Below are 24,461 nucleotides of genomic sequence, written 5' to 3'. Positions count from 1 at the left end.
TGATCCCAGGGTCTTGAGATCAAGCCCCCTGTTGGGCTCTATGCTGAGCATGGAACTGCTTAAGATTCTCTCTCCTCTCTCTCTCTCTCTCTCTCTCTCTCTCTCTCTCTCTCTCTCCTTCCCTCCCCCTATGCCCCTCTCCCCAGCTCCTGTGCTCTCTCTCTCAAAAAAAAAAAAAAAGGTATCTAGAAACAAGGGTGGTATTGACAGTTTTATGTATTAAACATTTATGTTTGTAGTTTTATGTATTAAACATTTACATTTAATAAAGATGTTAACAGGGTATTTTTTCTACAACAACATGTGTTTTAAATATTTTATAATTGTTTTACTACTCCTTTGAAATGGATTTTCCAGAAAAATCATGTACTTTTGCTGGTTTGAGTACAGATCACGGTGTCTTTACATTGTGTTCTGGTGTTAGCCTAATTAGTGAGAAAAACTCTGGAAAACCTTTACCTGTTAAATTCATATACTTAACAAGTCACAACCTGGAAATCTTGCTCTATCTGAAAACACCATTAAAAGTGCTTGACTATTATTACTGGAGGAAATTTTTAATAAAAGCTAATTAAGCTACAAAACTCCCAAGTGGTTAACTGATTTTAGGGGCTAAATTTCTGGTACTTATAATTATCCTCTGATGGCTTTACTTAGTGTTTCACAACCATGACAGATGACAATGAAAAGCTGCAGTGAAATTCATCCACCCTGACACTGTGCTAAGCACCGGTTTCTCCCTCTCCAAGTTAAATCAATACTCTGTTTGAGTAAACACATTTACAGCTTTATTAGGATGTCTTGCTTGTTCTGTAACAGCTACTTGAAGCTGTGGTAACAAATCGACTCAACTCAGTTAAACCTAGAGAGCTGGGTAAGAGGCCCATCGATAAGGTTGTTATAAAAATAAACTGCAGGAGATCAGAAAGCTGGAGCAAACAGTCTGGTAAATGTCAATATTTTCCTTTAAGAGGATGACAAAAACAGTGAGATCATGTGGAAAGTCTTTGTCCCCCCCTTAAAAATGTTTCTTGTTTCAATTGGATAAAAGCATTTCTACTTCTTGTGCACAACTCTTCTGAATGAAATTTTTGCTTCCTAATTCCCATGTGCATGTGGAACAGGAAGCTGATGTAAATACTTGGTATTTTCCCTGCCATTTCAGATTCTTAATTTCCTTCATATTTAGAGGCTTATTTTGGTTCAGTGCCTTTGTAAAATGACCTTATTCAAGTTATATGGAGTACCTGGATGGCTCAGTCTTACCTTCTTTTTCTTAATGAAACAGAACTTTTGTCATGTACATTTGGGAGGTCATTGCAATGCAGTACTTACTCTTGCTAGAATATCTGTGAGACCTGATGTTGTACTTCCCAAATTACGCCTTCCATATTTATGTATTTAACAAGACCAAACAGTGTTAGCTTTAGATAGGCCACACAACCTCCTAACTAGTGGTAGTACATAAAAATGTCTGCTACCTATTAGGAGTGAGCTTCCACAGTGGCTATAGCCCTACCAAATAAGATCTCATATACCCTCTTTTAGAGTTTCACAGGTTGCTCAAAGGACTAACATCTGGCAGGAAATTCCCACTTCAATTTGGCTAGCTTAGACTACCCAGATGTGACAAAGTAATGGTTTCCCTCAAGGGAAAAGTGCTCAGATGTGAACTCTTTTTCTTTCATTTTCTATGTAGTCTAGTTAGTAAAATTTTGTTTTCTTATGTTTTGATTTCATATTGACTACCAACTAGTCATGAACTCAAGTAACAAGTTATGATCCATATATATGCTAGAAAATACATAGTTTTCTGGAAAAAGAAAATCAACAAACATTAAATTTTGAAACAACCTAAAAAGCTACTTTGCCTGCCAGGGAAAGGTCTGACTTGGCAGGTATTTGTATAATGAAAACCAAAGCCTAAGTAGTGTCAGATGGGCAAGTGACTGACATGGACAGGAAGTCAATTCAGAGCAAAGGTTTCTTTATAATAGCTTAGCACCACACATCCTCCCACACAAAATGAGCAACTGAGCAGCATGGTATAATATATGGGCAAGTGGCCAGTGCTGTAACTATGAGGATAACTTATTTCCTCTTTCTGGTGACTGAAAATGGAAACCTGTCAAATTCTATTAACATGGCATGGGATACTGCATTTGAAATTAAAAAACAAAACAAAACTCAAACCAAAAACCTTTTAAATGCCCCCAATTCAGGCAAGATCCTGAAGAGGACCACTAAACCATATGTTTCACTTGTATAGTTAAGTTGCTCTTCTGCCCCAACCCCTTTCAAAATACTGCTTTAAAGATCATTCCTCCTTATGAATCAAAAATGTGCAAGATTAGGTTAGAATTTGAATTTTAAACCTAATGTGTGATCTCTGTTGTGGTTCTTCCCAAAATAAGAGTTTTAGCATATGCTTTTGTTTATAGTTAAAGTCAAACATCTTGGATATCCATATGCCAAGAAAATGTACATCAAAGACTTCTATCTATTTGGGATATTGACTCTTGTCTTGACCTATATATTTCTAAGAGGCCTATATAACAGACTGCTTAATGAAAAACTTTCATCTGGGTTATTAACATGTGTAATTATTGAACCATGAATTAATGAGTCAGGAGATCTGTCTCCTAGTACTACATATTTGCAATTAAGTCCCTTTCTATGGGATTCACTTTCCTCATCCATCAAATGGGGACTTCTGAACAGACCATGGCTTTCATACCTAACATCGACTCGTTCCAGGGAGTTGTTTATGAGCCACCAAATAAAATGTGAATAAGACCAAATGAGGATTTGTTTAATCTCATTTCATTCTGATTCAGATAAGACCTCATTTGAACATACTTTGGTGACTGTAAACAGTTTGAAAACCTGAAAACCAGGAAATGTGATTTTTAAAAGCATTCCCTTTCAGCACTAACATATAATATAGTTAAAAAACAAAAAGGCTCATCAGGACAAGGAAGGTCACAGCTGCCAGAATAAGAAGATGATAGAAAACTTATTTATGTGAGCATATTTATGCCCGAATTCATAAGCAAGACAACTAATATTGTTATTTAACTCAATTGAAAAACCTTCATTTGCTCAGCTGACAATTCTTACCAGAGGGTGATTCTAAAATTTTAAGAGTGTTTGATGATAGAAACTGGTTTTTAATTTGTCATCTATTTCATGGACTAGAAATAAAGCAAACATATCTCGGGGCGCCTGGGTGGCTCAGTTGGCTAAGAATCCGACTTCAGCTCAGGTCATGATCTCTCAGTTCATGAGTTCAAGCCCTGTGTCGGGCTCTGTGCTGACAGCTCAGAGCCTGGAGCCTGCTTTAGATTCTGTGTCTCCCTCTCTCTCTGCCCCTCCCCCACTCATGCTTTGTCTTTCTCTCTCTCAAAAATAAACATTAAAAAAATTTCTTCAAAAAAACCAAACATATCTCATCTCTATAAAAGGTCAATGTTAGCTGGATATTAAATGAAAAAAAAAAATTAAGAGCCAGTGTTCATACCCCAGGTTTGGGAATTCATATATCTGAAGTGAGAACAGTTGTGAATTTAGTAATTGTATAATTTATGCTTTATTCAGACTATTGACAGTAAGCAGCTTTACAACATCAGAGGTTCTGTTTCATACAAATTTTCATATAAGTAGTTTGGAAAGTTGTTTTTAATCACTTTTTTACAATGACTAAGACTTCTGCTAGGTCCCAAGATTAGCCAGGCTATGCATCAGCACTACTAACATGACTTTAACTATTTTATTTATATAAATTACAAAGCCAATGAAGGTACACTGTAACAAATTCAAACACAATTAAGACAAGATCTAAAACTGAATACATTTAGCTTCATGAAAACTTATTATATTGCTCCTACTTTTTTTAATCTTGGTATTTATTGATTGATAAAATCTGTTAGGTCATAGACAGGCATCAGTCTATAGACTAGTGTTTAGAAAACCATTTTGGCTATTTCTCCTCCTTTGGAGGGGAAGATAAGATGATATACTAATGGAACAGAGTATAACAAAATAATTAGTGCTAAGAACTCTGGGGTCAAACTTTGAGTTTGAATCCTGGTTTTCACTGTGACTTTGGGCATACTTGATCTTTTCCACCTCTGAGACAGAGGAACTGCCCAGCTGAGCTTTGGCCTAGCTGCCAATCAACAGACTTGTGGAGCTAAATAAATGGTTGTTGTTTTAGGTCACAAAGTTTTGGGGGTGGTTTGTTATGTATACAACTAATACATGTTATATGAACCAGACAGATATGGTAGGTAAGATTGATCAAGTCCATGTAATAGCAGTTGGGTCCACTAATGAATTCAAATTAGTTCCATTTGACTAGTAAATATTCAAGACCAGGAAAGTGATACGCATATATTTTGCCATTTCACAATTCTATCTAAGAAAATTAACTTCAGAAATGTTGCTTATGACATTTCCTCTGGCCCTCTGTCACTAAATACAATCTTATAAATATCAACATTGTTTTCTTAGAATAAATATTTCTCAATAACCTTCAAATTTAGAAAACTTAGGTTCATATTTGAGCTTCAGGGTCTGATAGTCTACATGGCTCAGACTATCTGTCTTATTGAAATCTCCCAGAAGACAAAGTCCTTTGAATTCCATTATCTATTTATAATTGTTCTAGGTGGAGGACATCCAGGATACTAGTTCTTTGAGGAAGCATTCATGTTTGTGAGAAATTCTAGACTTTACAACTTAATTATTTTTTTTAAATGTTTATTCATTTTTGAGAGAGAGAGAGAGAGAGACAGAGTGTGAGCAGGGGAGGGGCACAGAGAGAGGGAGACATAGAATCCAAAGTAGGCTCCAGGCTCTGACCTGTCAGCACAGAGCCCAACACTGGACTCGAATCCATGAACTGTGAGATCATGACCCGAGCCGAAGTCGAATTCTTAACCAACTGAGCCACTCAGGCGCCCCCAGACTTTACAACCTAAAATTATCCAGTATTCCATGTGAACTAGTTATTTCTATTTTTTTTGTCATGACTTCAGAATCATCTACCTCTTTAAGCCAACAAAGGCTTAAATAACTTTAGGCAATTGTTCTTGAAACTTGTTCCTGGTCCCACATCAGCACTAGAATAGCATGTCGTGAAGTGTCCTATGACTGTGCATCGCAGAGTGTCCTATGACTGTGCAAGGTATGAATCCCCTCTCCCCCACTGTGAACTTGGGCTGCTGTCCATGGTGAATTTCTTATTCTGAATGATGAAGTCAATTTCATACTGCATTTGATGGTTTTAAGGAAAACCGCTGCCTAAGAAATAAAATTCCTGGGTGGCTCAGTTGGTTGTGCATCCGACTTTGGCTCATGTTATGATCTCACAGCTCATGAGTTCGAGCTCCGTTATCGGGTTCTGTGCTGACAGCTCAGAGCCTGGAGCCTGCTTTGGATTCTGTGTCTCCCTCTCTTTCCGCCCCTGCCTTGCTCACGCTCTGTCTCTCTCTCTCAAAAATAAATAAACATTAAAAAAAAAAAAAGAAAAAGAAATAAAATACTAAAGATGTCCTACTGAAGTTACAAGACAGGGAAAGGTATTATTGTTTCCTTGGGTGTGGGTGTGGGGGTGAGTAGGAGTATGCAACTCGTATCTTGGTCATCATCCAATAAATCCTCTGCATACAATGAGTGCTATATGAAAGTTTTGATTCTTGAGTGAATTGTTGTGAGAAATGACATATTTAAGTTATTTTCTAATTTTCTGAGTTGGACAGCTAAGAAAAGAGGTAGTGCAGAAAAAATATCACAAGAATTCTGTGCCACTTCTTTGCATAGCACAATTTAGCAGCAATTAAGAACAGGAGAGCAAGTTACACGTTTGGGAACAAATAAACAAGGTGAGAATAGAAAATACGAAGATAATTTAGAAAATCCCCATGACTCTCAGACGTATAGACACGTGTTACTTGAGAAGGAAGTAGCATCCTTGTTTGAGAAACTTAAACCTTTTTCTCTTAACCAAAATTCTTTTTGAAAATGAATTATAAAGTAAAATTGATGTTTCTTCTTATTAGATGGGAAATAGGGTAATTATTTACATTGTGATTGCTAAGTGCATTTAATAGTCATTTGTATACTATAGGTAATATCTTTTAGGGTGATATATTTTCTCTGCTAAAGCTGTCATGAGAAACTTAAAAATAAAAAGTATTAGAGGTTAGCACAGTTACTTTACTGTCATTCAAAAGAAACTGTTCTAAGCTATATATGGCTCTTAACTACGTTTAACAAAGCTTTTTTAATCCTAAGAATGTTGGTCCTTGGGTGAGGTCTCCAGTCTTTTATCTGAGAGCTATATATATATATGTTCTTGGGTATAATCTGTCAAAGGTGTACTCACTTTTAGTGATTTGTAGGTCTAGTCCATATTCCTACAGCTGCCATAAAACTTACAACTAAATCATATTAGATTAACACAGGCTGGTATTGACAGCCCACTGGGAACATATTGATTAGGTCCCCTTTCATGTTATTTGTTATGATTTTTCTTCTCAGTTTCATTTACCGGGATGACACAGGGGAAGAGATTTCACCAGGAACAATGACAGTGCCTGTCACAAAATGTTCTCAATGTTTCCATTTGTTACTATGGCAGTGACAAAGAGGGTTCCAAATGAAAAGGCAGACCTGCTGTGACAAAGCACAGCAGGACAACAGGAAGAAATTTTCTCCTGACCTGGGAAATTAGGAAATCACACTTAGAGATTATAGAATTGTCTCCATTTCCAAGGGTACAATCGTAGCACTTGGGCTTTTGAGGGAGAATGTGAAAAGGGTAGTTCCATCAGGCCTGGCTATGGACAAATAAAGGGCAAATGTTACAGAGTTCTTAAGATCTCCAAATAGAACAAGGAAGCATGCTTGTAGAGGCTAGAGGGAATTGTCACTGTTACTGAACACTTGAGATGGAACTACGAATTTAATTTATATACATTTGGGGTACTCATTTTAAAATTATACATGAAAATCTATGATGTACTATAGTTATATATCTCTTATGTGGCTAATAAGAACACATGGCACTCTGGGACTGGGATATGTAATTAGCACATGGTAGATGAAGTGATGCTTCACCTAAGAAACTGGGACTGGAATATAGTAATGCAAAGTCACAAAAGACAGAAATACTCTTAAGCCAACAAAACTCAAAAGCAATAGGAGGAATATATTAACTATCTAAGGATAGAATGTGTCAGTCAGAGGAGATATGTTAATCAGGCAATAAAATAGAGCAAAGAAGAAGAAACTACATAGTAAATGTAAAAGCTGCTATTGCCTCTCCATTCATATTCAAGGTAGAGAAGTAAGCTTCAACAGCTGGAGTATTTCCGATCCCAGTAGAAAGCCTTTCCCTAGTGTAGAGATGGAAGTAGGGGTTTTTAACCAATGAGATTTTTGTTTTAGTATTTCCAACTAACAAGACCATCTCTATTGTAAAATGGAATGCATTAGCTTGGTGCTATTAAATGGTTGATTCATATAACTCCTTGTATTCAGATTCCATGCTGACCCAGCAAGCTTACGATCTGTCTTTCTGTATCTCTGTAGTGCAATCGATTCTACTGCTTAGCAAAAAGCTCCTGGTTCAAACTCACCAGGGACTATAGTCCTTCGATTATTTTCCCTTTCACTTTCTCTTTCTTTTCTGCAACAATCTTACCCTAGAGTCCTCATGATTCCTATCAGATAACAAAAGCTCCTGTTCAATACACGAAATCATCTATTCAGATAACAGAAAGATTCTCTTTGGCAAAAAAACAGCTTTGGTTAGTAAGGCTGGTCTGTGGCTTTCAGTCCTAATGATGAGATTCCTCTAAAAGTTTAGAGAAGCAAGAGTGCAGTAAGGACACTGACTCTGGAGCCAGTCTGCCTGGATGAGAATTTTGTCCCTATTACTTTCTAGCTATGAGACTTTGAGCAAGTTACCTAACCCCTCTGTATCTCAGTTTTCTCATCAGTAAAATGGGGTTAAAAATAACCGACCTCAGTGAGATTTTATGAACATTAAATGAATTAATATTTGTAAAATGCTTAAGATGCTGATTGGCTAGTAGGTGCTGTATAAATGTTACCTATTGTTATACTGTATAGTTTGACTTACACAGAATGTGCTAAACATGCCCAAATAAGTATTTCAGTTCTAAAATGACATTGGAGTGTTCATGTCATTGCATGACTCAATCTGTCAGGATCTGATTATCCTGGAAATTGATCAGAGTAGGGTTAAAGTGAGAAACATGGCTACCTCATTGAGGTAGTACCAGTAAAGTCCTGCCTACTGTCAGCCTGCCTTCCACCTTCTCTATAGTGATTTCAACAGCATGTAGTGAAATCCACTGTTTGGATCCAGGGTATGATGAAAGTGAAAAAAGTGAGGAAGCTGCCAACATATTACACAAGGGGTTGACAAATTAGAGCCTGAGGGCCAATTTCAGCCTGTGGCCTGTTTTTGTGTAACTGGAGAGATACAAAAGGTTTTTACATTTTTAGAGTGTTGTAAAAAACCTAAACCAAAACAAAAAGCAAATACACAAACAAACAAAACTGGAATATGTAATACAGCTTGCATGTGACTTGCAAACCTAAAATATTCACTTTCTGGCCCTTTATAAAAAAAGTTTGTGGATCCCTGTTCAACATACTTCCCTTACCACTTACCTCACTGTACCCCAACAATAAATCATAGGTAGGTAGAGTGAAATAAAAAAGAGGCTGAAAATCCTGTAACAGAGAGCCCAAGTGTCTTGGTGAGGTAGTTTATTTATTTAAAAAAAATTTTTTTTTTAACATTTATTTATTTTTGAGAGACAGAGAGAGACAGCATGAGCAGGGAGGGGCAGAGAGAGAGGGAGACACAGAATCCAAAGCAGGCTCCAGGCTCCGAGCTGTCGCACAGAGCCCAACGCAGGGCTTGAACTCAGAAACTGCGAGATCATGACCTGAGCCGAAGTCGCACGCTTAACCGACTGAGCCACCCAGGCACCCTGAGGTAGTTCATTTATTACCCTTACCATGATACAAATGGGTAGCTTCAGTACCCTAAGAATGACTTCTCTCACCCTCAGAAAGTCCCTATGTTTTTACCCAGTACTGGGAACTTATAGGTAGGTATTTGTAAAGGAGTTTGTTTTTGCAGGGCAGCCCAGGACTGAAGGTAGTGACTAATTAGGTCACTATTAAATATGATGGTACCTTACTAAATATTAAAAAAAATAGAACACTTAATGTTTTAAGTATTTAAAGTACTTAAATAATGCACACACAAGGTATAAGTTTAAAAGTTATGTACTGGGGTGCCTGGGTGGCTCAGTCAGTTAAGCATCCAACTCTTGATTTAGGCTGAGGTCATGATCCTGAGGTTGTGGGATCGAGGCCTGCATCGAGCCCTGTGTTGGGCTCTGCGCTTAGTATGGAATGTGCTTGAGATTCTCTCTCTCCCTCTCCCTTCGCCCTTCTCCCCACTCATGTGCACACTCTCTAAAATTAAAAAAAAAAAAAAAGTTATGTACGAATATTCCGGTTTAACCAATTTTAAGTGAGAAATCCATGGTGCTTCTTTTTTTTTTTTTTTTTAATTTTTTTTAACATTTATTTATTTTTGAGACAGAGAGAGACAGAGCATGAACGGGGGAGGGTCAGAGAGAGAGGGAGACACAGAATCGGAAGCAGGCTCCAGGCTCCAGGCTCCAGGCCATCGGCCCAGAGCCTGACGCGGGGCTCGAACTCACGGACCGCAAGATCATGACCTGAGCTGAAGTCGGACGCTTAACCGACTGAGCCACCCAGGCGCCCCCCATGGTGCTTCTTTAATGTATTACAGAATTTAGCCCAATTTTGGATAAGATATTTTTAGCCTACATGGATTTACAGCTCTGAAGAAATAAGGCATAGAAAAAATAGCTGCAAAATACTCTAATCAATGATAAAGACTCTCAGAGCATAGACACAAAAGATACAAGCATGGCAGTAAAATAGAATGTTATGTGTGGTATGTACTCTTTCCAAAGAAAAGGACATGCATTGGGGCATGTATGAGTCTATTGGTTAACAGCTCATTTAAGAGTAGGCATGAATATTTTCAAAGAAGGAAACATGAGAAATTTATGTTGGTGAAAAAGATCATTAAAAGAATATCTATATTTTAAACAATACTACATAATTTGAGATAAGTTTCCCATGATTCAAATTATCTTCCAAGGAAAGGAGGACAATGGTCAACTCTATTTGCCTTTTTTGTCCCTGTTCAAGCCTGATGTTATAAACAGAGATCAGGAGGGACTCTTCTGGATTACCAGTCAGGAATGTAAAGCTTTCTAGAGACCACAGTCTAGCTTAACTACACTTAACTAGAAGGGGTTTAGACACAGGAAAAGAACCTTTGAACCAGATTTTAGATCAATCTAAGTCATCAAGCAAAGGATCTTCCAACTGTCTTCAACTTATTTTTGAGTATTCATTCTAAAAATGATTTAGTCCTTACAAATTGTGCCACCCAGGTGCCCTGTGCCAGTTCTTACTAAGCCTGAATCAGACAAAAATTTAACCCTTCCTAGTATATCATAAACATTTAACTACTGTGTTAAAAACAGATGTTTTAACCAAATGATACAATCTAAAGACACCATCCTTAGTTATTAGAATACTGTTTAAAATTCACCACGACTTGTTTAGAAGAACAACAATGTGTTGACATTTAAGCCTGAAGGACTATGAATATACTATATACTATACTTGATGCAGCTTGTTTAAGCAATATTCTCACACACAAATGACTGGGGTACAGCATAATAGAAAATTATCTTTAAGCCAAAAATAAGTATTTTTCCTGTTGTAAAATACCTTATAATATTCACAGTGATAGTAGCATATGGAAAGAACATTAGGAGTTAATTATTTACAAGAAGAAATTAAGTTATTAAATTCATAAATCTTGGCTAAGTGGTAGAGGCAAGGGTTAAAGGAAATGTTTAACTTGTAAGTATAAAATAAATGAGTCTGTACCTCCAACAAATGCATCTCCAGCTCCATTGGTATCAACAATTTCTTCCTGGTTTTGATCCAAGACAGCAAACGCGGTGACTTCATTTTCTGCAAGTAGAGCCAAAGAAAGGCAGACTGACTTCTCTTTATAACACTCAATATACAAACTCACCTAGTAAAGTTTGAAGCTCCTTGACCATTCATTATCAAACAGAGAGACAGAAGCTGAGTTCCATATTCTGTACATGAGTACTGGGGAACCAAGGTGCAAAGTCATCTGTAAACAATGCTTTTCTGGGGTACTTTTCAGCATATACATGCTGTATGTGTTATATCTGGGTAGTTCACATATTTTGGGAATGACTGTATATCATAGCAGTACCTTTCTGGACAGTATAAATACTTGAACAGAAACTACGAGCAAAAGAAAGTGTTTGTAAGGATTGGATCATGGATCTCTAATAAAGCTTCAAGCCTGACTGCATTCTTGGCAGTGAAATCTTGGATACAGTTGAAGAGCTGTAAATTTAGAATATATAAATAATGAGTCTTGGGTGTTTCTCTACAGATAATCACAATGGTATAATAAAAAATGTAAGTACTATTCCGTTATGATACTTCATGCCAATGTTAAGAATTTCTGATTTTAGTGGGCTCATTACAAATAACCTAATCTGGTTACTTTTTACAAAGGAGTTCCTATTTCTTTTAAACTATATGTCAACTATCAAAAGGGAAAGCTACCACTGAGTGCTTGGGTAGGACAAAAGGGACAGTGCAATGGGTTCTTGTCTTACAGCAGTCTGAACCAGGGCTTGGTTGTTTTGACTATAACGTAACCTAATACTTTAAACTTGGCCCTTAACAGTGGAATGGAGTTACTTGTGATGAAATTTGGCCCAGAGGACATCTGTAAAAAATTGGATAGTGCTTTTTATTGGTGGCTTGAACTTCTGAAATCACAAAATTTGCATCCCTTATGGGGACAAATATGGCCAAAGACTTGTACACTTCACTCTCACCTAAGAGAGAGGAAAAAGAGATATTGAACACCTTAGGGTCTTAATAAAGAACCTAAGAATCTCAAAAAGCATGTTCTGGGGGCACCTGGGTAGCTTAGTTGGTTAAATATCTGACTTTGGCTCACGTCATGATCTCCTGGTTTGAGTTTGAGCCCTGCATCAGGCTCTGCGCTGATAGCTCAGAGCTTGGATGCTGCTTAGGATTCTGTGTCTCCATCTCTTTCTGCCCCTCCCCGCTCATGCTCTGTTTCTCTCTCAAAAATAAATAAACATTAAAAATAAAAAAGCATATTTTGTCTGCCTTCTCTTACCTGGTACTAATGTTACTTTCAACGAGATAAGCTCAGATATGATAATCTTCAAGATGAAGATTCTTCGCTTAGTGATCCCTTTGACCATATGACTGTAGATGCTAACACTCCATATCAGAAGCATCTACTTAAACTCTTTAAGTAACTAACTTTCCACATTTTGTAACACCAGGACAACATGGTAGTTAACAACATTTTGATTAATTAGAAGTTAAGGCATAAATATCCAGGATTAAATTTTCTAGGGAGTGTGTAGTATATATTGCTACAAAGGCAGAAAAAAAAAGTAAGCAGACTTTACTAGAAATAATTAGGAAAGGGCTACAATCTGATTTAGGCAAAAGGACTATACCATAAATATTTATAAAGAAATCTGATTTTATTACTTCCAAGTACAAGTCATACTATAAAGAGAATTAACAACTGTAAAGTAAGAACAAACAGCCACTAAATAAGTAAAATTGGCTAAGTTAATGATGCCATTACCATTTATAATAGGGTTACATTGTGTAATAATAAAATATGTCTATAAAACACTTAAGGTAATGCAAGTATTAATATAAGAATTAATTACTGGAGTATAGATTTTAAAATAATTACATACAAATGGTAAGTAAGCCATAATTAGATATAATTCCTTGAGTTCTTTGTTTGAAAAAGTCATTGATTTTTGGTTGGATAAATCTTTATTATGAATAGAACCTAACTCAAGATGGGAGAGATTTTGACCTCTGTTCTTAAGAATCATGACTTCTGGGGTGCCTGGTAGTTCAGTTGGTTAGGATCTGACTCAGTCTCAGGTCATGATCTCACGGTCCATGGGTTCAAACCCTGCATTGGGCTCTGTACTGACAGCTCAGAGCCTGGAGCCTGCTTCAGATTCTGTGTAACCTTCCCTCTCTACCCCTCCCCTGCTCGTGCTATGTCTCTCTCTCTCTCAAAAATAAAATAAAACATTAAAACAAAAAACAAAAAAAAGAATCCTGACTTCTTGATCTAAACTACTGAAAAATAATTTTTTTAGATGTTTATTTGTTTTTGAGAGAGACAGCACAAGTGGGAGAGGGGCAGAGAGAGAAGGGAACAGAGGATCCAAAGTGGGCTCTGTGCTGACAGCCCAATGCGGGGCTTGAACTTATGAACCATGAGATCATGACCTGAGCCAAAGTTGGATGCTTAACTGACTGAGCCACCCAGGTGCCCCTAAAGTATTGAAAATTCTAAATGAAAACTATTTTCAGGATATATGTGTAGATCCTTGAGATGCTTTATCTTTAGATGTCATAGAGTTCATTTCTTGTAATATAAAGAATTTTTCACCTTTTCTACTTATTAATGGAAATAAATATGTAAGAATATCAAGACCGTAAAAGAACTATCATAAACTGGTACGGATATAGTCCAGTCTCTATTATCTTCTGTATCTAGAGTTATATTATGAGAGCTCCTTTCAAAATAATGACCCTGAAAATGTGTAAGACCTTGAAATGTGTTCTAAATTACTGAAGAAGGATTAAACAATGTTTAATAATATTTAAGTTCAATTATATTGTTGGTACATTCTGATTTTTTGAAATGAAATGATCTAAGTTAGTTTATAGAGCTATTTAACTCCCCACACAACTAACTAGACAGTATTTACCAGCATGACCTATTCTATAGCCTTCTAGACAATTTACTGTATGAACACATGAAATACCTCACTAAATCTTAAGACACACTTATAGGCATGAACATTATTCAGCTAATGAGGCCCAGGACATTCACATGACTCACTTGGACCTAGTTTTCTTAGGTGTGACATGGGCCTGGAGTAGCTGTGGGAAGAAGTAGAAAAAATAGCTTTCTGTCTGAGTTGTAGAAAAATGACATTGTTAGTTCTGATCAAGTACTTAGGATAAATTAGAGCCTTTTATTCCTGCGACTTATTCATTCAATAACTGGAAAGCTGTATCTCCCACTTCCTTTCACCCATTTTGCTCATTCTTCTATCTCCCTCCCCTCTGGCAACCACTAGTTTGTTCTCTTTGTTTGTAAGTCTGATCCTTCTTTTTGTTTATTCATTTGTTTTGTTTTTAGATTTCACATATAAGTGAAATCATATGATATTTGCCTTTCTCTGACTTATTTCACTTAGCATAACACCTTCTAGGTCCACTTATGTCATTGCAAATGGTAAGATCTCATTCTTTTTATGGCTTCATAATATTCCATTGTGTGTGTGTGTGTGTGTGTGTGTGTGTGTGTGTGTGTGTGTATACACACATACACACCACATCTTTATTCCTTCATATATCTATGGACACTAGGGTTGCTTTCATATCTTGGCTATTGTGAATATAGTCAATGGTAACTGGAATAGTGTTGTATGGTGACAGATGGCAGGTACACTTGTGGTAAGCACAGAATAATGTATAGAGTTGTGGAATCACTCTGTTATATACTTGAAACTAATGCAACACAGTGTGTCAATTATTCTCAGATAGAAAAGTTTTAAAAACTAGAAGTATATAATATGTGGGAGAATATTATTAATACTACATGGAATTACTAATAAAAAGATTTAGTGATTTTTTATATCTTATGACTTTTTTGTTAAAGATTTTAATAAATCTTTAACAAAGCCCTTTTGGGGGGCTCGAACTTACAACCCCAAGAAAAAGAGTTGCATGCTGTACTAACTGAGTCAGCCAAGTGCCCCAAAAGATTTTTTTATATCTTTTAAAAATGTTTTTACTTATTTTTGAGAGAGAGAGGGACACAGTGTGAGTGGGGGAGGGGCAGAGAGAGAGGGGGAGACAGAATCTGAAGCAGGCTCCAGGCTCTGAGCTGTCAGCAGAGAGCCCTATGCAGGGCTCGAACTCAGAAGCGGTGAAATCGTGACCTGAGCCAAAGTTGGATGCTCAACTGACTGAGCCATTCAGGTGCTCCAACATTTTTTTATATCTTAAAAAAAAAAAAAAAAAGGTAAGTCAGAGCCATTGCTCCTCAAATCTTTCCAAACTTTTTTAAAGTGAGAAGGAAAAGGATTAATTATTACTAATATGTAATAATTATTATTTCTATTTTCCAGATTTCCTTCTATAAAACCACAAAATCATGAGCTTCTCCAAGCAGACAGGAAACAGAAAAGAACAAGTCAGTTGATATCAGATTTGTTTGGTGTCATTTATTAGATAAGAGCCTCAGGGTACCTTCATTAAGAACGATGAAATTTAGCTTACTTAAAATATAAAATAATAAAATTCAAACATTCTCTGGACAGTTTATATAAACAAATAATTTACTTTTCACTTTACTTTGACATAAACTTCACTACCTAATCACTTAGGAACACACTCTGGTTAGAATCAAAACATCTCCACATGTTTGTAATGCTAAGTCAATTATAGTAGAGATGGCAAGTTCATACAAATGCCACAATATCTAACTGAAAAAATAATAAAAACTTCAGGCACTCAATGCCAAACAATTAGATTACATGTTTTTGTAGCTTTACCACTAGTAAATTAACTATATATTTTTACCATTGTATACATACAACCTCATGATAATATCCTTTGAAAATTTTGTTCAAGGTATTTTAAAATGTCATGTTTTGTTATACATTTTTTGATGTCACGTCTAAATTGTGAGCAAGATGTAACTGTTGAAGATATATAGCAGGATGAGGTGTTTTCAATCTCAAGGTGGACTATAGTCACCACCTCTGCCACTGTCTCTAAGCATCACCAGGTATGGAAAAAACAGAAGAGTGATGGCAAAATCTTCACCATGAAGTGAAAAGTTTAACTAGGTTAGAAACTAAAACTCTTAAGATTCTTAAAAGAGGTTCCTCTACCTTGGTCATTCCTTATAATGAGGTAATTTCGAGGATATTAATATTTTTGTTTGCTTGTTTTTAATTAACCTTTCATTTGGACATAATTTTAAACTTACAGAAAAGTTTGATGAGAAAGAGAACTCCCATGGAACATTTATCCAGGTTCACCAGTTTTTAAGATTTTGCCAAAATTTCTTTATCAATCCTTCCATATATATATATATATATATGTATATATATATATATTATTTATGCTTTCAAGCCATTTGAGCATAAATTGCATATATAAGGCCCTTTACTTCTTAATAATGCAGTGTTTATTTCTAAAAACAAAGATACTCTTTTAAGTAACCACAGTATAATTAATAAATTAAAAAACTTGTTATTTTATCTAATCTGTATTCCATATTCCAATTTTATTAATTGTCCTAGTGTCCTTTACACCAATTTTTTTCATCCACTACAGGATCCAGTCTAGAATCACATATTACTTCTAGTTGTGTTTCTTCCTTCCTTCCTTCCTTCCTTCCTTCCTTCCTTCCTTCCTTCCTTTTTTAATTTAAACTTTTGAATAGGTAATGCACACATATAGTTAAAAAATATAAATTTATGAAAAGGTATGCTATTAAACTCTTTCTCACCTCTTATCTCCTATGTATCCAGTTTCTAATTGTATTGCTTTCCAATCTGGTTATCACTGTTATTGTTTTTCTGTATATCCTCCCAGAATTTCTCTATGCATACACAAGCAAACATATTCTTCTTTTTTTCTTCTTAAACAAAAACGTATCATACTATGCAGGCTGCTCTGGATCATGTTTTTTCACTTGGAGATCTTTCTATGTTGGTAAGCAGAGAATGTCTTCTTTTTTAAATTGCTGCATAATAGTCCATTGAATGGATATACTATAACTTTTTTAAGCAGTCCTCTATTGATGGACTTTTAGGTTGTTTTTTTTCAAGTCTTCTGTTATTACATACAATGTTGCAAAACACTAATGCTTTTATTTTAGGCAGACCCTAAATTTAATTATTGTACTTAAAAGCCAAGTCTATAATTTCATTCCTTCTTTTACAGGGGGCTGACATAAGAAAACTAAGTTGTTATACAAAGAACATGAAATATGCCTGTGTCAAAGAATAGGAAAAAAAGTGAGAATCCAGGAAATGCTTTTGTTTTTCATTAGGACACACATACCAGGATATGAGCAAAGACACCCTGCTCAGACTGCCCTAATAAACAGGGTAATGAAACAGATGACAAATTCTACTAATAATAGAGATTTATAGAACAATCCTAATTAACAAGGAGTTTTGGGGAATGAAGAGAGCTGGGTTAATTTAATTTCCTGGTTAACTAAAGAAAAAGCACAAAGTCTAATTTTTAGTTAGAAATCTTTCTATATGTATTAATATAATAATATACCATGACATCCCTGCTTTAATTAGTTTAGTTTAGTGAACTGAATGAAAATTTTCTTTGATAATAGAGAATCCTACAGCACATGTTAATGTCATTATTCTGAATATCAATTCTTATTGTAGTTCCAAAGTGCTTTCACGAAAGGCAGGATAAATGGAATAGTTGGAGGAACACTGGATTAGGTCTCAAAAGACCCATGGTTTTGGTCTGGTGTTGGTTCAGCTACTTTATTCAACAAATGCTTATTAAGAGCTTATCATGTGTCAGGCGGTCAGAGACTGGGAATACAGGTGTGAATAGGTCAGACAAAAACCCTGCTCTCATGGGACCTACATTCTAGTGAGGATAGACAATATACAAGTAACAAAAAAATGAACAAGATAATTTGAGATAATAATAAGTGCCATAAAGAAAATAAAACAGGATGATGTGATAAAGTATGACTAGAGGGGCAAATTAATCTAGATGGGTGTTACTTCACTGCAGAGGGGATGTTTGAAATGAGGCTTCAATACCAAGATGGAGTCAGCCTTGTGAAGATACAGGTGCAAGATATTCAAGAGCAGAGGCTCTGGGCTAGCAACAAGCTTGGTGAGCTAAGCCTGTTTAAAGTTAAGAAGACCACTGTAACCAGACTATAGTGAGGGTATCAAGATTGTGTGGCTGTGTATATGTGTGCATGTGAGTGTGTGTGGTGGGGGTTGGTAGAATATCATTCTATGTAAAATGGGAAAACACTGGAAGGTTTTAAACAGGGGAGTGACATGATCCCATCTTTGTTTTAAAAAGATTATTCTGGGGGCGCCTGGGTGGCTCAGTCCAACCTGGTTAAGTGACCGACTCTTGGTTTCTGCTCCAGTCATGATCTTGTGGTCTGTGAGTTCAAGCCCCACTTTGGGCTCTGCATTGACAGTGAAGAGCATACTTGGGATTTTCTCTCTCTCTCTCTCTCTCTCTCTCTCTCTCTCTCTCTCTCCTCTCCTGCCCCTCCCTGCTCTCAAAATAAATAAATAAACTTTAAAAAAAATTATTAAAAAATGATTATTCTGGCAGCCTTATAGAGAATGGACAGAATTGGGACACCTGGGTGGCTCAGTCAGTTAAGCGTTCGACTTCAGCTCAGGTCACGATCTCGCAGTCCGTGAGTTCGAGCCCCGCGTCAGGCTCTGGGCTGATGGCTCGGAGCCTGGAGCCTGTTTCCAATTCTGTGTCTCCCTCTCTCTCTGCCCCTCCCCCGTTCATGCTCTGTCTCTCTCTGTCTCAAAAATAAATAAAACGTTAAAAAAATTTAAAAAAAGAGAATGGACAGAATGGTGGAGGTTGGGAGTGGATTCAATGACACTACTTTTCAAGACCTTGCACAAGTCATAACGTGACTTAATCTCAGTTTTACTATACTTAGAAAATGAGAATAATACTTGTGCTAGCTATTTTCTGTGATTCTTACATGGATTAAGTATTAACAATGTTATGAAAGCATCCTGTCAAATATAAAGCCCTATAAATTTTTTTTGTTCTTAAATATGGTTTAATACTCTTCATTTCTGTATACCACAACACCAAGATTTCACTGCTTATGATCTCTCTGTGGAGGCTATAGAGAATGCAAACGCTAAGTTTTCACCCTCTTATTTATGTGTTTATATGTGTAAAGGTAATACATATCACTATATATTGCTACACAATTTTATAAGGTGTTCTTAGGAGCTTATTTTCCTCAATCAGGTAACAATTATTTGTTGAACACTTGCCATGAGCTCCTCATACTCTGCTAGATCCTTTGGGGGAGATATAGGAAAAATACTAAGACATGATCTGTCTTCTGAAAGAACTTACAATCTAGATGGAAAGAGAAATCTACCACATGTGAAAGAATTTGTGAAGTATCATATAATGTAATATTTATTATAACTGAAACAAGGGTTCAAAGAAGGAAAGAAACAATGTGAGAAGATTCATGGAGAAGACTGAACTTAAGCTAGGTCTTGAAGATGTAGATAGTGAAGAGGAGAGGAAATAAAGATATACATATTCCAGAAGACATAGAGAAAGAAAGAAAGAAGTTTGTATGTTACATAAGGAAAAGAAATAATGCAAGATGGGTGGGGTCCAGCCCTCCTTAAGGAGACAAACCTTTGGATTTTATACATCAAACAATGGGATGCAATTGAGGTTTTTGAGTAAACAAAGTGACATTCATCAAGTACTACAGCAAGTGCTTTATATACTTTGTATCATGTATTTCTCACTGTAAGCTTAGGAGTTAGGTATTATTGACCTGATTTTATAAATGAAGACATTGACCCTCACAGAGGTTGTCAACTGCTCAGGGTCCTCTGGCAAAGCAGGACTTTGGGCCAAAAAAAAAAAAAAAAAAAAAGAGAGAAAGAAGTAAAACGTGATTCCAAAGTTGCCATTTGAGCAATGTTGCTATCATTTTTTCTGAAAAAAAGCTGATCATGGAAAAAAAAAAAACACCCACATTTTGATTACACATTATACAGCAGTTAACTGACATTTAAATTCCCTTTCTAAGCCTCGTACTGATAACTGAATTTTACCAAATTAAGTAGATAAATACTCCACAGAGAACAGAGGCAGTATAATATTGTATTAAGAATATAAATCAGACTGCTGGGGTTCATATTCTCAATTACTAGTAAAGTCCCATTTACTAGCTTATAACCAAGTCAAACTCTATGCCTCAATTTTCTCATGTGTAAAATAGGGACAATAACAGTAATTATCTCATAGTGTTTTGTTTTGTTTTGTTTTGTTTTGTTTTGATGTAGGCTTCATGCCTAGTGCAGAACTGAACGTGGAGCTCGAACAACCCTGAGATCAAGATCTGAGCTGAGATGCTTAACCAACTGAGCCACCCAGGTACCTTTCTCATAGGGTTTTTATGAGGCTAACTCAGTTAATACATGCAAAGCACTTAAAGCAAAAGCTGGCACATAGTAAGCATCTAATGAATACATGGACAAGAATATTATTAATCTTAAAATAAGACTTTTGGGTACAGGAGATACAGATTACACTTAAAATTGCTGCTACTGAAAGCCTGGTTTTGACATGGAGCACTACTATCATTATTTGCAGTAAAGCCTCTCAGTCTGTTCAAGTTTTCTTTGAATTTTCTATAAACGTTTCAATTAAATGCCTGTTAAAATCTTCAGTGCTGAATATAGATAGGTAAGAGAGTACAGGAGTGTTTGCTTTGAATATGAACATAGTTTTCCATAGAAAAGTAATGGAGAAAACAATGATAAATGAAATCAGTGCTTTAAAATTTTATGTTTGACGTATGTGTGTATATTAATGTATATACATATGTGTATATATATATATACTTTTTTTCTTTAAGAGGTTTCTGATACCTTTAACAGGTTCACTGATACCTTTAACAGGTTCACTACACGAAGCATATCCCTTAAACATTTTTTTTTAATGTTTATTTATTTTTGAGCGAGAGAGAGTACGAGCAGGGGAGGGGCAGAGAGAGACAGGGAGACACAGAATCTGAAGCAGGCTCCAGGCTCCGAGCTGTCAGCACAGAGCCTGACACTGGACTCGAATCCATGAACTGTGAGATCATGACCTGAGCCGAAGTCAGATGCTTAACTGACTGAGCCACCCAGGCACTTTAGTAAAGCATATCTCTTTAACCTTACATAAAGCAGTTCATTTCAACCTGTTCTCTCTCTGCTTCTTTCTATGCATTTGCTCCATTCTCTGTATCTATAAAAACTGGTTTCCTCTGCTGGCTTAGCTCATAGGTCACTGGCTATCTATAGACTGTCTAACCTTGTTGAGGTTCCTAGCCTTGATTCAATCAGTAATACCCAGGGAAGAAGCTAGGGTTCCTGGCACAAACCTTGGCTAACTTAGGTAAAAAGGGATACAGGAAAGTCACTTTGACGATTGCTAGCACCTGGAACTATGCTTTGCATGTAATAGGTGCTCAGTAAATATCTGTTCAGATTGATTGATTTTTCATGGGTACAAATCTGATCATGTTACTGTGTTAAAAACACTTTGATGGTTCTTTATTGAAGTCTTAACTCTAGGACATGAATGAATCGAGCCTACTGTTTAAACCTCATCTTTTGCCATCTCCTGAGCTGTGATTGCTCCTCTGTCATACTCATATTTTTTAAGTGTGTCATGCTTTTTTTTTTTTTATACCTGTGTACATACCAGGTTTATTGCACAGATTGTCTTTTACTATCAGCCCAAATACTAGATAAGACTGTCTTCTTGGATGTAGTCCCTGCCTTCTGAGGGTTCTGCTTAGAAGCAGAGCTGACTCCTTCCTCTTTTTTTTTTTTTTTTAATTTTTTTTAACGTTTTATTTATTTTTGAGACAGGGAGAGACAGAGCATGAACAGGGGAGGGTTACAGAGAGGGAGACACAGAATCTGAAACAGGCTCCAGGCTCTGAGCTGTCAGCACAGAGCCTGACCCGGGGCTCGAACTCATGGACCGCGAGATCATGACCTGAGCTGAAGTCGGCCGCTTAACCGACTGAGCCACCCAGGCGCCCCTGACTCCTTCCTCTTTTATGCCATCACTTATAAGCTTCACATACCTCTAAGAAAAGACTTATCACATTTATAGTTTTACTTATTTGGAAGCATTTTCTCTATGAAACTATGAGCTCTTTGTGGGTAGGAATCATGACTTAATCATAGTCCAGCTCTTAGTTCTATACCTAGTGCACAGGTGTTCAATAAGCATTTATTACTGAACAAATTTCTACTAGATTTTAACTTCCTTAAGACTGGTTTCTTTTTCATGTAGTAGGGTATGAACACACTATATTTTTTTCTGAATGATTCTGAATAAGTGTCATATAATTATAACATACTTCTCTAGGTTAGTTTAGTGAACCAAGTAAACTAAGGGTTCTAGTTGTCCATGACCCTGCTTTCTAGAGTTATAAGGATTTAATCTAGCATTCTAAATGCTTGTATGAAAGGAAGTCAAACAACTACTTGAAAATCAGAGGTAATATGCTATTTTAATAGTACAAAAATTCAACACGGCACAACTTGTTCTAAAAACCTTTCCAGATCTAATTGTGCTGAAGATATCCTAGGAGAAATAATAAAAATATATGATTGGCACCTTCAAGCAAGTTGCTTCTCATCATTCTGAAATGAAGATGCTTTTATTATTCAATAAACCTAGGTTCAGATCCTCTCTAAATATAGAAGGTTCTGATATAGGGACTTGGGAGTTAACTCTTAGATGGGAACAAACCTGGGCAATCAAATGGATCACAGTGACATGGGTGGGGTTCACTTCATGAAGCTACCAACCAACATCTATATATATGTGATCCTTCCTTATAAAGAAACCATAGGCTCTTAAAACTAGAAGAACAGGAATAAGCATATGTTACATAATTGAACCAAGGTATCATGGTTATGAAAAAAACTGAGTGACCAAACATCAACGGCTTTCTTATTGTGTGTGTGTGTGGGGGGGGGGGGGGGGGTTTAGTCCTAATCATTGCAGTAGGAAGATATAGAACATTATTGATATTCTAAATGTACTCCTTAATGTCATGTATTTCTCTCAGAATACAAAACTAAAGATTTTCAAAACAATATGCATATGCAAAGTTGTTCTCTGTTATTAAAGGAAAAGCTATTGATGCCACTACTTCTAATTATGGACTTCCCATCAGTAAGATTTCTGTTTGAATTGTTGATAATCACAATGGCAATTATTTTATGAAGTTTACAAAGGAAAAGGTGCATCAGATATGAGGGGACCACTGTTGCCTTTTTATCTTAGAAAAAAATCTTAGAGCAAGAAATCTTAGAGCAAGAAAGCAATGCTGATGTTTAGTGCAATCTGGTTTGCAGGGATGATAATGCTTCAAGGTAATGTCATAGGTTTATGCTGAAAGAAAGAGATTTTTAAAATATTCTATACTGTACAATTAAGTTAAAGTTTCCCAAAGTATGGAGTCAATTTCAATGGGTGCCCTGACAAACACAGATAAAAGTGATGAGTACTATTGTCCAATAAACTAAATTGGAATCACAGATAACTTGACTACTTGCAGTATAGAGATAAACACCAGTAAACAACCATTTTACCCAATTTAAACCGAATACTTTCCTTTATTGAGTCATTTGCCAATCTCTCTTGCACTTAAAAGTAGATTAAAATGTGTAAACGTATGGTTAATTACCTGTTTTTAAAAAAACCCTCTCAAGTACCATATTTTACAATGCTTTTAAAGGTTGGTTGTGTTCCTTCCTCATCGTTTTTTATGAATAGAAGTTTCAGCATCAGATTTTTAAAAAGTTGCAGGAATAGTTTAAGGGTCATACACATGGCCGTCAGGAGATTAGGACGAATTGCATAACCCTATTTAAAAAATTATAAAGACCCCGTGTCAAAGCAAGACAGTATTTGTCATGCAAACACTGTGCCAATTACTGCTAATTCCTCAGAATTGGTCCTACTAATGATCCTTAGCTGGTGCTTCCATTTCCCTCCCGAAAGTATTATTTTAAATGTCTTCTCAAGTCACCAAATAATTCTCACCCTCAGAGAGAAGAGAAGCCATTAGGTGTCAAGTCTTTACACTTTGCTAGTTATACTGAACTACTAAGAGTTCTTCCATCAAATACAAGAATCAGTATCTTTGTTTCTCAGACTGGGAGAAAGTGGCAGACAATTCAATTTAGTAACACCACATTATACAAATATAGCTATTATAACACATAGCTGATTATACTCTAGTAAGTGGCACCTGCTAGATTTGGCCTGTTCATAGATGACAAATACTATTTATACTTTCTTAGATGACCCAGAGACAATGTACAAGTTGG

At 36.2% G+C, this 24,461-nt stretch overlaps 1 protein-coding gene across 8 annotated transcripts in view; it reads right to left on the bottom strand.

Annotated features, from left to right (window-relative positions):
* Positions 1-24,461, bottom strand: part of ADK (adenosine kinase) — a 519,772-nt gene that overhangs the window by 29,102 nt on the left and 466,209 nt on the right. For all 8 annotated transcript variants that reach the window (XM_049646244.1, XM_049646240.1, XM_049646242.1 and 5 more), the window contains one exon: positions 11,050-11,136. In XM_049646244.1, coding sequence (XP_049502201.1) covers positions 11,050-11,136 — 87 coding nt within the window. The remainder of the gene's footprint in view (positions 1-11,049; positions 11,137-24,461) is intronic.

This window comes from Panthera uncia, chromosome D2, assembly GCF_023721935.1.
Source record: "Panthera uncia isolate 11264 chromosome D2, Puncia_PCG_1.0, whole genome shotgun sequence".
Lineage (NCBI taxonomy): Eukaryota > Metazoa > Chordata > Mammalia > Carnivora > Felidae > Panthera > Panthera uncia.
The sequence above is the reverse complement of the archived record's forward strand: the minus strand, read 5'-3'. Positions and strand labels throughout refer to the sequence as shown.